The sequence below is a fragment of the Pleurodeles waltl genome, chromosome 6 (assembly GCF_031143425.1).
Source record: "Pleurodeles waltl isolate 20211129_DDA chromosome 6, aPleWal1.hap1.20221129, whole genome shotgun sequence".
Taxonomy (NCBI): Eukaryota; Metazoa; Chordata; class Amphibia; order Caudata; family Salamandridae; genus Pleurodeles; species Pleurodeles waltl.
In genome coordinates this window covers 87051722-87070255 of record NC_090445.1, presented here as the reverse complement: position 1 = coordinate 87070255, position 18534 = coordinate 87051722, and the positions used below count along the sequence as shown (strand labels likewise).

General features: G+C 44.2%; 1 protein-coding gene across 1 annotated transcript in view; it reads right to left on the bottom strand.

Annotated features, from left to right (window-relative positions):
- GABBR1 (gamma-aminobutyric acid type B receptor subunit 1) overlaps positions 1-18534 on the bottom strand; it is a 611722-nt gene that overhangs the window by 326484 nt on the left and 266704 nt on the right. Inside the window, exon 5 of the mRNA XM_069237404.1 lies at positions 13780-13800. Within this exon, the coding sequence (XP_069093505.1) occupies positions 13780-13800 (21 nt within the window). The remainder of the gene's footprint in view (positions 1-13779; positions 13801-18534) is intronic.

The window sequence follows — 18534 nt, the reverse complement described above, 5'->3', positions numbered from 1 at the left end:
TAGGGAGGACCTGGCCTGGCAGTTTGGGCTGGACTGTTCCCAGGTGGAACAGGGTCAAGGCTGATTTGAATATGGCTGGGTCTAAACTGGGGTGACATGGTGAGCGAAAGAATGATGGATTAAACCCAGATCTGTGACTGGGGGTGAGTGTTTGAAAAGTTTCAACACTCCGGCCATCATCCTTTTCTGTTGCTAAAGTTGCCCTAAGTGGGAAGGGTATGCCCGGATGTGGGTCCCTTGCTCACTGTGCCAGTGGATTCAAGCTAGCCTGGCTGGTGAAGGGTGATACCCTGAAACCAGGCCCAGGATGCTTGTTTCCAGTCTAGGGAGGACTTGGCCTGGCAGTTTGCGCTGGACTGTTCCCAGGGGGAACAGGGTCAAGACTGATTTGCATATGGTTGGGTCCAAACTGGGTTGGCATGGTGAACAAATTAACTATTAAACCCAGATCTGTGACTGGGGTTGAGTGTTTGAAAACTTTCAACACTCCGGCCATCATCCTGTTGTGTTGCTAAAGGACAGAGATATAGGCACAACATGTTTGCCACCCTGTCTGTAAGACACCAATATCTCAGCAGTGTTTAACCTACTAAATGTCAATTCCACCTGCAATTACATGATTTTTACACAACAGGCATTGGACAATCAACATTTTGTGTGGCCCAATGGACTAATGATCTGTCTTATTTACAAACTTTAGAATCTGATTATTTGTAAAGCATCCCTTTGAACCTCAGGTCAGAGAGGTGATTAGTTGCTGCTTTTTTCACCTCTGTAATTTACTAAAGAATACTTCGTTTTTTGTCTTTTCACCATCCAATGGTGATAATCAATGCACTAATGCACTAAGGGGAATAGTTATACTCTGTCTGCGCCGAATTCGGAGCAAACCTAACACCATATTTATACTATGACGCCCGACCCCGCGAACGTCAACATTTCTCTGTGTGCATTTTCTGGATGCGGGAAACCGCCTTGCGTTAATGACATGCAAGGTAGGAGTTCCCGTCTAAAAAATTACTTTAAGGCCTGTGCGCCTTATTTATACACCTGCGTCATTTTGAAAAATGGCACACAGCCTGATGTGCGCTGTTTTTTAACGCCTGGGTAACGCTCACCCAGGCGTTAAGGGGCCTGTGGGCTCACTTCCATGGTCTCTGACAATGGAAGCAGTCTAGAGGTGCCCTTCCCTGCCCCCAGGGACACCCCTTACCACCCTCGCCCATCCCTGGTGGTCACCCATGGATGGGGGGACCCATCCCAGGTAAGTAGAGGTAAGTATAATTTTATATTTTTTTAAAGTGGCATAGGGGGGCCTAACTTGGCCCCCTCTACATGCCACTGTGCCCAATGGCCATGGCCAGGGGACAGAAGTCCCCTGGCCATGGCCATTGGGCAAGGGGGTATGACTCCTATCTTTGCTAAGACAGGAGTCATTTCAATGGGGGTTGTGTGTCAAAACATTGCGCAATTCTGGTTAGAGCCATGATTTTTTACTCTAACCTGACTTGCACCATTTTTTGACGCACAACCCCCATTTTTCCCTACGCCGGGGATGCCTGGTTAGTCTTTTTTTTTTTTTACTCTGACCAGTCCGCAGCGCCGGCTAACGTCAATCCATAAATAAGGCGCCCGCATGGCGCGTAGGAATGGCGTTAGCCGGCGGTAAAGTTTTTGACACAAACCAGCGCCAGCACTAGTTTGTGTCAAAAAGTATAAATATGGGCCTAAATGCACTAAAAGAATTGATTATGGAAAAAGGCATTTTACAGCACCCCAAAGCCAGCTTCGAAAACCCCAGATAATTCAAGGCTTTGCAGCCACCTTCTTATTAAATCGCTCACATCACTTCTCACTTATAAAGCCCTCATTGATTAGAAACCGAAATATTTTTTTATCATCAGTCAAGCCAGCAGTGGTACATGGCCTCAATGTTTGAGAACTAAACCCTAAAGGCACTCCATAGTTGTCATACTTTCGGAGAGTTATGGTACAAGGCAGGGCTTTCAATGGCTGTCTTTGCACATCGGAAATCCACTCCATCTTAATACCAGTGGGTTTGAAAGCCACAACAAACACAAGAATGCCTAAATGATTGGGTTTTTGTGCCGAATCTTATCAACAAAAACACTGTCCTATGAAAATATTCTATTCAGAATATCGACTACCACAATTAGGTCCGCGTGCCCGGAAACAATTCTTTGCTGCACTGGTTTCCCGCATCATCAGTTCATTCACCCACACACTTTTGCCATGCTTCTCCTGTTCTGTTCCCTCTAAATTTCCTTCCCTGTTTCCTTGTTTGTTTGACTCTGTCTTGCTTGTCTGAACTTGACCAGCAGCTACAAGATCTCCGAGATCATGACCTGTGGACAATGGAAAAAACATATGTCTACTGTCATAGTGCCCAAGAAACTTGATGCCCCTCCAAAAACATCAAGCAACGTAAGAAACATAGGGGTAATCATGGATTCAAACCTATCCTTAATACCACATGCCAACGAGGTTCCAAAGAGCACCTTCTACACAAATAAAAAACTCTGTTTCATCTTCCAATACACTGGATCCCAATAAAATAAAAAATCTATGCTCATACTTTAAATCTCGAATCTCATTAGGCCATCAGCCTATTCACCTAACACAACTAATCTATAACCACCCAGAAAATGCATTACACCTGTACTGCAAGCACTCCACTGGCTCCTGTAGCTAGACGAGCAATGTTTAAAGCAATTTGCTTTCTCCCTACAGCTCTCCAAGGAAAAGGAGCACAGTACCTACACATTAAAATCAAACAATATAAACATCAGGATATGGTCCAGGTTTGCACCACAGGTTGTCATACTACCTTACTATAAGAAATCCATAGGAGGCACCACTTTCTCAGTATAAGTCGCAAGTTCCGGAACTCAATACCAGCCAAGGAAGCACCCAGGATCATGTACAGATCAGAAGAGGGGCAAAATATGGATGTTTTAAGATAACTACACATCCTATCACCTCAAGGCAAAACCCAGAACAATATTTGCTCTTTCAAGTAGAGTATGTAGTCCACAGACATGTAACAGCCCAATCGGTACCTTCTCCTCATGTTCACAAACACTCAGCTTTCCATGAATGTTATGAAGGGCTGACATTTGCCTGGTATTATATGGTAATGTGTAAGTTCATATCTAACCCTCAGAGCCATCTCTAATAATATACCACTCAGCAGCCATGCTGCTGATTGATTTTCAACCAGGCTGCATTATTCCCTTACGGTACTTACACCTCTCACACTCACATAAAACAGAACTGTTACAGCTCAAGTCTATCACAGAGTACTGTACCAGTCCATAGCAACAAACCTCTCATTATCATGCGAACGAGCCTGGAATAACTGAAGGTTTCTGCAATTTACCGCTGGTCACCGGAGGACTCCAATTTAGTACAGCACTACAAATTCACAAATACATACTATGACTGCTTGGTGACATCTCACAATTACAGCAATTTAAGAGAGGATTGCAACAAAGTCCATCCTAGCAGATCTCAAAACGTACAAACCTGTGTGGTAAAAAAGTGGACTGTGATCATATGAAATAGCATAAAAGAAACTGCAGAACTTATCAAAGCTGCCAGCTTACCAAAACATAAACTGCATGCATTTCTCACACTTCATGACCAATCGCACTGCTAAGCACTGTGTCCCATAACATAACTGTATCTTGGTGGTCAGCAAACATGATAGGCAACATTTTTCACATAGGATCAAAACACAGACAACACCCTTCCAATCATATACCCTACAAAGAGTAGCGTGCTACCCATGAAAGCAAGTGCTTTAATGGTGGTAGTAAGCGCTATATAAATGTTACAATACAAGGAAGTTGAGTCTTTTCCTGTGACGTCAGTTCCTGACTGAATCATATATAAAAGGAGGCAATAAAGGGTGAAGGATGTGTCATAATAAATTTGTTCCCTTATTTTGCTACTGTTTACGCCCCTGATATTTGTTCCTTGCAGCCTGGCTTCATTTTGGAGCTTCTACTGGATGTTTTTGCTTGTCTCTATCCTTCTCCCTGATGTGAAGGATAGCATAATGCCTTGCTTTCTACTTCTGCACATTCTTCATCTTCAACCAAGAGCCGTATGATTGACCTTTGTGGCTTTTCCCTCCTGAGCAGGACCCACTTAATGAGACACTTGGCACTTTTCAAGTGTACTATTAAGTGCAGGGTGGGATCGTGGCTAGTTAGAGGAACCTCCCCGTGGCTCAGGCAATCAAGATGGAATCTTCACAGACTTTCATAGCATTCAGTCCTTCACATTGCATAGGAATCCATGTAAAGCCACAGGGCTTACGTTTTCTGGTTAGCAAAGACAGACTCTGGCCTTCATCATCAGAAGTAGGATGATAACCTACCCAACGAGGAGGGAGCTGGAGTGCAAATAGGAGCACAGTATATGCATCGGTCTATTGAGGAGTAAGAGGACAAATGTGATCAGTCATGAAAATTATAAGTAGCGCATAGTTAGAGTCCTCGGTGATTACCCTCTTGAATACTATACACAGCCCTTAGCCGAGGCCAAACATACATCCCTAAATGTCATCCTCGATTCAACGCTGACCATGACCAGACAGGTCAACTCTGTCGTCTCTACCTGCTTCCACATCCTCCTATAGAAGATCTTCAGATGGATAACTGCCAACTGCCGAAAAACCGTGACACATGCACTAATCACAAGTAGACTTGACTACGGCAACACCCTGTATGCCGGAACTGCCAAGAAGAACCTGAGCAAGCTGCAGCAAATTCAGAACGCCACCGGCAGACTCATCCTAAACATTCCTACATGCCTACAGAGCCCTCCACAACAGTGGACCCAGCTACCTCACCAACCACGTCATCTGTACCCCTTCTAGACCTCTCTGCTCATTCCAGCAATCACTCACCAACGTAGCCTGCATAAAGAAGTCCTCTACTGGAGGAAGATCTTTCACATACCTGGCAGCAAAAGTTTGGAACACCTAACCTCCTCATCTCAGACAGTCGCCATCGCTGCCTCAGTTCAGGAAGTACCTCAAGACCTGGCTCTTCAACTGATCTCTGAGGACACACCCCTCAGCGCCTTGAGACTCTATGGGTGAGTAGTGTGCTTTAAAGCACATGATTGATTGATCCCTCAGGCTTTCTAAAGGTAAGCATAACATACCATCTGAGGTTAACAATGCGAGCTACTGGTGCAAACACCAGGTGTGCAATTCTGGAGAAATCCCTGTCCCCTCATATACAGAGGTTTCCAGATTCTTTGCAAGAACTTATGTGACTGGGCACGGGCGCCCCTTAAAAATGGCGCAACCTACCTAAGGACTCAAGGCAAGTTTTTATTTTTGTGGATGGCAGTCCTTTCCCCCATTTAATCATATCTTTTCACCTTCTCAGGTATCCCCTTTATTCAGGCTGTGAATGTTTTTGACTTTTGTGATTACATGGTTCCTTAGCCCAGTACTGCTGGGACCCTGAAAAGCAGCAACCCCTAGTAGCCATTCAAGACTGATAGATTATAACATTTCCAGCTATCCATGAGTCTTCTGGCAAAGTGGTGATTTCCTCTTATTTATAAGGTGTGTCCTCTAAAAGCAGTGCACAGTGTGCTTCGGATTGTGTGTGGAACAGTCCTGCCACTGGAACAAGCATGAACATACTCTGTGGGAAATATTCTGTGCCTGCTCGCTTCTAGAGGCCAATGATTCCATCTTACTATCTCATTTCTCCTTTTGGAACCTACATATCCCTTTAATTGTAAAGGCTGAGTGATCACACACCAAATCATGTTAGTAGGAAATTGGGGTTCTGGTTGATGGGGGTGAAAACCTACAAGGAGAAAACACAATACTTGTCAAGTTGAAGTTACAAGCAATCCCTAAATAAAGCTGTGTTTAACCTTTGGGTAGCGTGGCACACAGCAGTCAGGCTTAACTCAGAGGTAATATGTGTTTGTGCAACACTTCAAGCAGTGCCAAAGTGAAACCACACCATAAAAAGCATCCCCCACAAAAAATCCAATCAGTAGAACCAGACATATGCACATCTCAAAGATTTAAGTGAAAGTAGCACCAAAAAGTACAAGTGGCACCTGTGGATATATGGTCGCACCGTACTGAGGCAAAGTCACAAGTTCAGAGCAATGGATCAGGGGCCAGCTAAAAGGACAAAGTTAGGTCCGAGGAACTAGAGTACCTTAAATCCTGGCTGGGGAGGGCTACGAGATCCCGTGTCGAGGATGAGTCGTGCAACTGAAGCGATGAAATATCTGGACCTAAGATATGTTCGCAGCATTGGTCCTGAGGAGCTGCAAGGTTGAGGTCCTGTGTCATTGTAGAGGAAATCATTGGCGAGATGACATGTGATGCGCAGTCATGTGTTGAAGATGAGCCGCGCACCGGCTGGTTCCGAAGATGCCTGTGATGCGGGGCTTGTGATGCAAATTCCTGCATCATCATCGAGAATTTCATAGACATAGGGCTTGCGATGTGAAGCCCGGGATCGAGGATGTGTTGCACAGAGTTGGTAATGCGTTGGTTCCAAGGAGCTGTGATGCAAAGTCCTGGAGCAAGGAAAGTCCTTGCAGCACAGGCGATGCATTGGCTCTGTTCAGGGTTTGCAGCGCAGCAGAAGATTTGTGTTGTTTCTACTGGATCCAGAGATGAGCAAGCAGAGCACCATCAGGCCCACTTTAAAAGATCCAGGACTGACGTGGCACCACTTTGCAGGACTCACAGTTGCAGAGCCCAGGTACTGATTACAAGAGACTATCCCTTGCAGTCACTCTAGTGGTCCTGGGTTGAGGTTACAGTTCCAGTGCTCCTCACCCTGGAAACAGTGTCTGGTCAGGAACCCTTTAGACAGTCAGGAGCTCTACCAAGTGATTTTCAAACTACAGCACCAGTAGAAGGATTGCTCCTGACTGGGCCATAAGTTCTGATTCCACCTCTGGGTATGTCTGGGTCTTGAATTTAGAGACCTGGGTCAGCGCCATTTTATGTCCTGAGCAAAGCCAGCTCTGGGGCATCCACCCTGCAGAGAGTGGGGCTCTTCTACCAGGTTCTATGCCTCAAGATGTAACTCTCTCTTTTTCCTACACTCTTGTATACTAATATGCTTTACGTTTACAAATCTGCTCTCTACATAATGGCTGCCTGATTTTCCCTTCCAGGTAAAGGACACACAAAGAGAAAATGAGAAATACAGCTGTATTTCCATTCAATAGCTCTTCAGTGCAGTTTTGTGTCTCTATGCTCTTCTTCCTGCATACACTTAATTTACGAATCTTGCTTTTAAACAGAAAAGAAAGACATACGTCCACAATTAGAAGGCAGGAAGTGAAAGGCTTGCATTGATTACAGTGTGCTTAAAATATAAATGTCAGCTGCAGAGCCTAAGCTGCACTCTTAAAGGGCCCAGATCACCAAGAGTAGGTTTTAAAGGTTAGAAGGCAAAGCCTATTTCTATAGGCTAAATTGGAGGGGTGTAAGGAGGGGTTTAGGAAGGGACATGCAAAACCAAAACACCCAACCACACAAGAGTAAGTAAGCTTATCAATATTCATACAAAGCATTTTTAAAGTCACAACAGCCAAAAAGGGCCCACAACAGGTATAAATGTACTCCAGCCGAGTCTTGTAGTAAGTCCAGCACCACGCATGTCCACTCACAAGTACAGCAACACACTCACACAGAAAATAACGGAGGCCGGCACTTTAAATTATTTTGACTTTTAAAATAAATATATATGTGCTGATATGTATATCATTAAGACAATACCCTTTCAGGGTTAGAGTGATGCATAAATTATGCAAAACAGAAAGGAGAACCCTGGGTAGTTCCTAAATTTAGGTGGAGAGCACCTCCAGTAAGGAGCACCCTGCAACACCAGCAACACTCTAAATTTTTCTCATCTCAAATGGAACCCCCACATTAATTATGAGATTGCTCTGGGGAGGTGGTGGTCCCCAGGAGCCCCCCAGCTTTTTTTTATTTTATTCAAAAAAAGCACCCAGGACTTGGCCCACCCAGGGCCATTCAACTAAGAAGTGCGGGAGGCCACACTTAATTTAAAGAAAACAAAAAAAAACATTACAAGCAGATTTGCACATCCACGTGTCTCCGCATGGAAAATAAAAAAAAATGATTTTTAGCCCTGGGGTGGCAGTGGGGGGGGGGGGGAGCTGGGGTCCCCTTTTCTCACCCTCATCTCATCCCCCCAGATGGATCACCCCGAAAATTTCCAGGCAGCAGCTGATGGAAATGGCAAATGTTTTGGGAATGTTTTATGAAGATTCGTCAACATATAGGCAAGTAAAAAACGCTCTTTATATGGAAAGTAGGTTGTAACCAAAACTACAAAGTGGCGACCGCCACTAGATAATAGTGATATCAAAAATGTAATATTAAATTTCTTTCATATTACAGTTATAATAAACTTTGAAACTTTTGTTAACTTGTTATATTTGAAAATAATTCTACACATAACTGTTAATAAATGTTTTTCCATATTAAATTCAAAAACAAATTTGATGTAGGTGAATTTTTTAAAAATACATTCTTAAGGGATACTATCTTTAAATTAAATATATTTTAAAAAAAACATTTTTTACACAGTTACATTGCTGCAACATTTTATTTTATTCATTCTAGATCTAAAAAAGAATATAAAATTATTTCTCATAAATATTTTAAAATAAAACATGTTTTAAGATCTAATTAACTTTAATGCATTCTCCTCCGCTTATACATAAAGATATCTCCGCATTGGTGGCTGAGACCCCTGCCTAGGTGAGAAATGTTACTAGTTGTAACTCTTCACTCATAAATTCTGTTCTAGGAGGCTCTACCAGAGGGCAGAGAGAAGCAAGACTACACCTAATAGTAACTTTACACCTGGAAATAGCAAAATATTGTATAAATATTTGTACTACTAGGTGCAAAGAGTAAATCTACACATGTCGATTTATCTTTGTGAACGGCACTTCATATTATTTGGCTTGTCAACGTTGGCACAGCCATCTGGGGCCTGAGGCCAGTTATTATGCCCGAAAATTGGTCTACTCATCTGATGACCTCAGAAATTTCTTTGCAGGTAGCTATCAACTTGAACCATCTATACTTTTCAACCACCAACGTTAGACTGGGTTAGTATCTGCACTGGTAACTGACTATGCGAAAATCCTTCTCCTTGGTGATTTTAATTACTGGGAGAATGAGGACATTGGTTGGCAATAGACCTGACTGAGTCACTAACTAATCTTAATTTTGACCAATGGGTATTTGAACCAACTCACATTGCAGGTCACACTTTAGATCCGGTTTGGTCCACTAGTCTAACTACAGTTAACCTTGTGTTTTTCCCTTGTATTTAGTTGGAACATTCTTTTATTACATTTATTTTGAAAGATTTATCTTTTTTAAAACCCTGTAAAAGCCCGAGTCCTCTTTCCAGGAATTGGAATGGTACAGATCTTAATTTGGCCTGCAATACACTGAATCATGCCTTGCTTAATCCCACTGAGAACCTGGGTGACTATGAGGAAGCAATTTCGGACTGACTAAGGGTATCCAGTGATACTCATGCTCCTCTCCGCAAACCTAAACGCACCCGCTGCCATGAAGCATCTAAGTGCTTTTCGGAGGAGTTGAAAACAGCAAAACTTAAACTCCGGAAGGCAGAACGGAAATGGTGAAATACCTACCTGCCTGAAAGTAGGAAAGTCTATCCCAATTACAAAAAATTTACAAAAATGTAATTCTACAGGCAAATCTACCTTCTTTTCAAATAAAATTTTTAATTCGGGAAATAAATCCAAGGCCATCTTCCAGACGGCAGAGAACATTCCAACTCAGATAGAATAACTTTACCTGCAGCTCCCACGCAAAATCTATGCAAAAACTTGTGTTAATTTTTCATTGAGAAAATAAAAGTAATAAAAGACTGTGGGGGTCATTCTGACCCTGGCGGTAAAATCCGCCAGGGCCAACGACCGCGGGAGCACCGCCAACAGGCTGGCGGTGCTCCCTTGGGCATTCTGACCGCGGCGGTACAGCCGTGGTCAGAAATGGAAAACCGGCGGTGTACCGCCGGTTTTCCGCTGCCCTGGGGAATCCTCCATGGCGGCGCAGCTTGCTGCGCCGCCATGGGGATTCCGACCCCCATACCGCCATCCTGTTCCTGGCGGTTTTGGCCACCAGGCACAGGATGGCGGTATGGGGTGTCGTGGGGCCCCTGGGGGCCCCTGCAGTGCCCATGCCAATGGCATGGGCACTGCAGGGGCCCCCGTAACAGGGCCCCACCAATATTTTCAGTGTCTGCCATGCAGACACTGAAAATCGTGACGGGTGCAACTGCACCCGTCGCACCCCTTCCACTCCGCCGGCTCCATTCGGTCTTTTGACCGCGCAGCGGTATTCTGGCGGTCCCAGCCAGGCCGGCGGATTCCGCCACCGGCCGGGGTCAGAATGACCCCCTGTATCCTACCTAGCTCACATACGTTTGTCACTTCTTCAGAAGATAGAAACCCATTGGCAATCCCTGCTTTTCCAGCTATTAGCAAAGAGCGTCTTAACGAGCTGATAGACATAGTTAAATCAGGCTCTCCGAATGATATCTGCCCCCCACAACCCCAAATTCTGAAGACATCCAGAGATAGACACTTCCTTTCTCAACCTATCCCTTAATCAGGGCAAGGTCCCTCAACATTGTAAGGAGGCTGTTGTGCTCCCTCTTTTGAAAAAGCCTGGGGAGGACCCGGCATACTGAAAAACTACAGACCAATCTCACTGCTTCCTCATCCTGCAAGACGTTTAAAGACCCATGTTTTTCAACATTTATGCTCCTTTTTGTAGGAACCTGGCCTTCTTGACACCTATCAGGCTGGCTTTTGCCCCGCCCATTCAACTGAAACAGTCATCCTCTCTGTAATGGATGATATGAGGAAAGACGCAGATAATGGCACCACGTAGGCACTGGAGCTTTTGGACCTCTCAGGAGCCATTGACATGGTCGACCATGTTCATTTGATGATTATCTCTTTTTCAAACATTTTAAATCATTTTTGTTAAATTATAATAAACTTTAATATTTTCCCTTTACTTTCCTGTGGGTAGACCTCTGCCACGGTGATGGAGACCTCCACCTACCTGTGAAAAATGTCTAGCAGTAACCTTACACTCGTAAATCCTTTTGTATGAGGCTCGACTAGGGGAGAGCCATGTATCTCTATGTCTAGCAGCAAATTTACATGCAGAAATGATAAATAGTAAAAATAAAAGTGTAGACTTACACTTAGGTGTACCATTAAATATACTATACTAGTAACTAACTCTAACACCCACAGATTAAATTGCGGAATAGGCCTGTGAATCTGCTTACACATGCTTTGAATAGAGAGAAACAAAATCATAACATGTATGGCAAAATATTTAAAATAGTCATCTCAACACCATATCCGTTTGGTTATGTGGCACTTATATTTTTGAAAGCACTACATTTTAAAAGTAAAAGTCTTCCCAGGACCATATGACAGGGACATAGCTATCAAAGGTGTAGCAGAGGTCAAGGGTTGAAAGAGGTCCACTGTACTCCAATCAGCGTTTTTTTTTTATGTCGAGTGTGCAAGCGCCCTGACGTGTTGTAATCTATCTGTGGGCTTTTTATCACGCCCACTGCACGCCCATCACTATCACTCGTTCATGGGGTTGCCTTTCAAAAATCCTTTGTTAACATTGGTAAATGCTTTACGTTTGTCCCTCCTTGGGGCAGTTTTGTTACCGTCTTGGTCATCAACCCTGTTACATAGATAATTGCACGTTTGCCAATATGTTTGACTGAGAGCGAACTTCTTTTTCCTTTTGTGTCTCTCCTTCGTGCTCACGCTCATGACGGCTGTGGCGCTTTGAACTGACTTACTTATGTCAACGGTTTTACTTTTCATTTTAAATTTCTGTGAAACAAAAAGTCCAGTTTGGAATTTACAACGGTAACAGCTCTAACTTGAGCACTGACGCAAGACCCATTGCATTGCAAATGCTTGTTTTACTATGAGGGGCAATTTTCTTGATTGAATTAGGTCTCTTGGCAACCTCACTATAAACCTGCCGGCTAACAACACCATGACACAGCAGGAGCTCTTCTGATGATCACATCATTACACATTTGTTTGCGCAATCTCCCTGTGAAAATAGGTACTTTCGCAAAGCACACTAAATTGCATCTGTTTATCAGAAGTGCAACATATTTAAGGAGTTTCCTTTCAGCGGTCAGAGTCTGTGACTCACACAACGAACAGAGTGAGGAAGACATTTTATAAGGTTTTTAGGGTCTACTTAATGTGTATAATCTCGGCTGGTGTTGATGAAAATGTAATTTTCATCTAATTTCTTTGAACTCTAGTGCCTTGATCACCGAGTTCCATGAGTCAAGACACAATAGAAATAACTATTGAAACTGAAAATGGCGCTCTTTAGGCATAGCTAAGATTGGGGTGGCCAGGGAGAGTAGCTACTACCTCGACTTGCCATATGGCACGTCTGGCAATGAAGAGTACCCCTTTCGACACCTGTCCCCTTAACGCACTACTTTACCTTCACATTTTTCTGTGCTTGACAAGTGATTGTGCTTCCAAAAGACCCTTAGATGTGACAAAGAGACAGTGTAGGAGCTAAGGGATCAACAATGTGGTGTAGCTGAGGTCAAAATGTACATGATGCCGCTTCCGCTATCCCTGGCATGTTGGTGAATCTATGTGTATCAGAGGCTCAGGGCCCAATTATGATGCCACTAATTTGGTCGAGGTTGCCACCTAGCTGGTGGCCTCTCAACCGAGGCATTATGATTTCTCCACCAGGCCAGACACTGCAGACAGTGTGGGGGCATTGACTTCAGCTCTCAGGGAGAGTCCAGGTCAATGCTGCCGCACTGTCTGCGCAGCTAGCACAGTCAGAATGTGCACAGGGGGGAGCCTGCACTGCCTACGACATGGGGAGTGCAGGGGCACCCCTGTTGCCCCATCTCTGCCTTTCCGCCAGCCTTTTCATGGCGGTGTCACCGGCGGAAAGGCAAGATGTGATCAGCATCACCATGTTTGACCATGTCTTTCCCCACTGACGGTAGCGCGTGATCTTTCATCCTGGTGGTGTCAGCAGTGCTGTGGCGGTCCAACTGCCAGCATCCTGTGCGGTGGTCAGATTGCCACCGTGGGTACAGCGGTCCATGGACTGCCGTACTCGTAATAAGGCCCTCAGTGTTACAGCGTAAAGCGTGCCTATTGCGTGCCTTGGACAATGCCTGCAGTCACTGATTTGACAACCATAACCTCTGTGTGAGACAGTTCATCACAAAAGCAGACATGCCACTGAGTCACCACAGACACCAAACAGAGACAAGCAAGGGCGAAGCAAAACGAGCGCCATAGCTGAGACTTAATCGAATATTGACAGTAAAGGGCAAAGAGACAGAAAGGTGGACAGAAGCAGAAACAAAAGAGACATCCAGTCAGAGGACCACACAGGACATCAGGGGAGAATATAAAAAGACCAACTGCCCAAGGAAGGAAGAGAGACACCAATTGACAGAGGGCGAGATGGGTTGCATGGACACAAAGAGACTAGTAAAGAGAGGTAGACAGAACCCTGCTGACAAAGGGGGGGGGGGAGACAGAGGGGAAGAGACAGCTGATGCAGTGATTACTGGACAGAAAGGGCAAAGCAAGACTCACATGCCAAAAAACTCAAATTATACTTACGTGTCGGGTCTGAGCGCCTCACTATGGGAGAAAAAGAGAGAGCGGAGCATCAAGCTATTGTTGATAACAACATGTTTTAAAAGAGAAAGAACAGGGGAAGTTAACTGTCAAAAGAAGAAAGGTAAGGGTAGAGAATAAAACTAGATCCATAGGGTCAGGAAGTTATAAAGGATAAAGTTGGCATAAAGAGCATAGGCTACGGATCTGCCTTGTACACTTTGCAGTGTAAACGCTCTATGTGCTAGAGGCTGGATAGACTCTGATGACACTTGTAGACGGACCAAAATAAAACAAGTGATTCTTAAAGGCTAAATTGTGACCTATATAATTGTTTTGCATCAGTGATCCTGTTTAATCCGAGGACCTCAGCTCATGCATAATGTGACTGAGGGTCAATGTTGCATCAATATCTGCCTCCTCCACTGTGGACCTCAGATAATATTGTGTTATGAAATGACTCTGAGGCCCTGATTAGAAGTCATCTGAAGTGAAATTACTACCTGATATTCTGCCTTGCCTGATCCTATGTGGGCCGGTGTTCCAGCACCTGGTTTTAATGGGTGTTGGAACAGCAGACCCGATTTTACCAGGCAGTAATTCCACCTCGAAATAAATGCATGAGGTAGCAGCCAAAACTAATTTCCCATTTTTGTTTGTTACTGGCAGGGGAAGCAATCAATGCTCCCCCCTGCCAGAATTTAGCTTCTCCTTCCCTCCCCTACTTCCCACACCCTAATGACAATTCCATGTGGTTTTATGACTGGTAAATTCAGTCCCACATGGTTATTCCTGATCCCATGGGGGGGCACTCATAATTGCATGAAAGTAGAGCGGTGTTACCGTATGGTAATGTTAATTGTGCATGCAGTGTTTGCACTACACTAGTAAAATGCAACTTGTAACCAGAGGATATTCAGCAGCGCATCCATCCACCACACATGATCACTGCGCAATTACGCATTTATATTTGACGTTATATTTACTGTGCGCCTTAATAATATTAACGTGTGTGAAACATTTAAACGCATTAATTAAATGTAACTATTGTAAAGACAAAAAAGACTTCTGCAAGCGTACACTAATGTTCATTTAAACTGCTTATGTGTATTAATTTTTCACGTTTTACACATAGACTTTAAGTTTATTTGCATAAGTAAATATGTATTGTTTTATTCACATTTGCATTTATTTTTTAAATTATATGTGTGCATGTATAATCATGCATTCGAAATGCACACTAAATGATTTGTTAAAGTTAGCCTGAATAAAGGCCTCATTTTGAAATGCATTTTGCTTGGTCAACATTTTCTTTCCTATGGAGGAGCCTTTTCATGATTTTCATTAGCTAGAGAAAGGAGTATTGTTGTATGTACTGGATTCTGATAGTGAGGCCTGAGAAGCAAAACTTGTTAAGGAGCATGGAGACCTAACGAGAAGATGAAGCCTGCTATTCATCGTGTACCAGGAACGAGAGATGCTCATGGTTGCAGTAACTGTCCAAGTTTCTGTGGGATGGGAAACTCAGGTGATGTTGCAAATGCACACCACAAGAAGTGCATTGATTGGTTCTTGGTGGGGTGGGAGGAGATATGAATGTTGATGAAGTTTCTCTTTTAACTTATGTTAACACCGATAGGACTTAGAGCAGATTCCCTTAGACTTTGAAGGGTAGAGACCTCTATTTTCCTCTGTTCCTGTAAATGTGAGGCTTTATACTAAACATTGTTTCCTTTTTCTGGAAGACTTCTACTGAAGTCTCCACTATGCTGACACCTTCTCCCATTTCCAAATTTCCTTGAGACCCCATTCTACAAACCATCCTTATTCCTAATTTAGACTTCTGATTCGATTACTTTAGAATGATTTCATGTTTAGGAGAGAGAACCAGAGTTTCTTTATAGAACACCTATTTCTACTTCTCATTTTTTGTATTGCAGTGGGTGTTACTGTTTTGTACCTAATTCTACTGAGACTGAATCTACTGTGATTTTTCAGCTTGCCAGCTGTACTGTTGTATCTTGTGAATATATTCCTGGCATGTCTATATACTGGACTTATTAATAATTTAAAATAAATCTTTAACTTCAGTCACTGATTCATGGTCCTTACTGTGGGGTCAAATGAGCTTCACAAGTTTTTTAATATATTATTGCTGTTAACTCTCTTTCACACTTCATGTCAACTTAAAAAGTTCTATCAGGCTGAGAGGTTGTGAATTACGCTTCTGCGTGCTCTCACCTAGGTGTCACTGCTGGACTGGTGCCCATTTGCTCCTCAGATGTTCTCCACCATGCCATACTGTGATTGCCCACTTGATCTCACTGTTACAGCACTGTTTCTAAAGGACTTCAGCTACTGACATTAAAGACTGCCACTGGATTTCCTACTCAGCCAGTGTATATGTGTCCTCCCTATGGCATCACATAGCCTATCACACAACCTAATGTCTGGGCGTCACTTCACTGATTTTAGTTTCCTTACCCAATATTGCTTCCTCCAGTGTGGTAACCAATGAAATAGACTGAGTGCCCACTGGATGTTGCTGCTCCTCTGTGTTTCACTTGTTCCTGCAGCACCTCTACCAACTATCTTGTCTCTGTTGACTCAGCTAATAAAGGTTTCTAACTACTAGCTATCCCTGTTTTACCATTATTTGTTCACTGCCTGAGTCTATGGCGCCAAGGTGGATGTAGCAGGGTCAGACCCAAATTTGCACACTGGGTATAAGGGGCAACTTTACACAATAAAACATTTAACCAATAAGGATACATTTTCCAAAGGTTCAGCTACAGAAAAACAATGTATAATTGTTTGTGGACAGCGAAAGGTCCAAAGCAAACAAAACAACCCTAAGCCTTTTCTCTATGTTCATGATTCCATTTCTTTTATGGATTCATGGTTTTGATACCATCATAGGGAAAGGTCTTCCCTAGATCTGGCCTCTGGAAGTCTTTATCATCAATAATCACTCCTCTTTGTTTATTGACTCTAGGTACAATCATTAAAATAGTTGAGAAATTACATGGAGAATTAGTAATCAGCTACAAAAGCTCCATTCAATGCAAACGTTTGTCAAAACAAGAATTTCCCAACGCCTCTAGGTTGAAATGAATACTGCTTGCTGGCCTCCATACATAATCCCACCTGATCTACAACCAGCTGGGAGACAACAAATGTGTCCTTTAACAGATTATTATAGAGAAACAAAATTCCTTTTCCAATTACATCTTCTCTGGGAATTTTCACTTAAACTGGGGAGCTCTTGTATCCTATAAGTGGCTGCATTCCATCTCAGCAAAGACCTTACTCACCCCTCAATCTTCCTATATATAGCTTAATGCAGGCTGCAGTGCGACCACGCAGCGGAAGCGTGAAGGGTGCGCCAAAGGCAAGCCCATCTGCCCCTGGACCAGGCCCAGCGCCACAAGCCCTGCCCCTACTTCCCCTCGAATATACACTATTACCGAGCTCTACACCCTATGCTCTGGAAGCCGCAACTGACACTGCCACCGCGCTGATCCACGCTCCATGTTAGGATCTATCACCTTCAGCCACTGCCACTTCACCTGCCACAGGCCAGCCCATCAACCAGCCCCACCCCGAATACACCAGACACCATCTGAACAAAAACACCAACTCACTATGCAAGCATTCCACCGAATTATGGGACCTCATCGCACCCTTTGCACCCGACATCGTTTCCTCACCTACACCTGGCTCAACTCCCCATCCACCCCAGACATTGCCACAGTGATCCCCGACAGTTATAGAATCATTCTCCAGGACTGCACCAACAAGCTGGGAGGAGGAACAGCCATTGTAAGGAAATGCCTCCTTGGCATGGTTACCCCCTGACTTTTTGCCTTTGCTGATGCTAAGTTATGATTTGAAAGTGTGCTGGGACCCTTATAACCAGGCCCCAGCACCAGTGTTCTTTCCCTAAACTGTACCTTTGTCTCCACAATTTGCACAACCCCGGCACCCAGGTAAGTCCCTTGTAACTGCTACCCCTGGTACCAAGGGCCCTGATGCCAGGGAAGGTCTCTAAGGGCTGCAGCATGTCTTATGCCACCCTATGGACCCCTCCCTCAGCACATACACACTGCTTGCCAGCTTGTGTGTGCTGGTGGGGAGAAAATTACTAAGTCGACATGACACTCCCCTCAGAGTGCTATGCCAACATCACACTGCCTGTGGCATAGGTAAGTCACCCCTCTAGCATGCCTTACATCCTAAGGCAGGGTGCACTATACCACAGGTGAGGGCATATGTGCATGAGCACTATGCCCCTACAGTGTCTAAGCAAAACCTTGGACATTGTAAGTGCAGGGTAGCCATAAGAGTATATGGTCTGGGAGTCTGTCAAACACGAACGCCACAGCACCATAATGGCTACACTGAAAACTGGGAAGTTTGGTATCAAACTTCTCAGCACAATAAATGCACACTGATGCCAGTGTGCACTTTATAGTAAAATACACCCTGAGGGCATCTTAGAGATGCCCCCTGAAAACATACCCGACTTCCAGTGTGGGCTGACTAGTTTTTGCCAGCCTGCCACACGCCAGACATGTTGCTGGCCACATGGGGAGAGTGCCTTTGTCACTCTGTGGCCAGGAACAAAGCCTGTACTGGGTGGAGGTGCTTCTCACCTCTCCCTGCAGGAACTGTAACACCTGCCGGTGAGCCTCAAAGGCTCACCCCCTTTGTTACAGCGCCACAGGGCATCCCAGCTAGTGGAGATGCCCGCCCCTC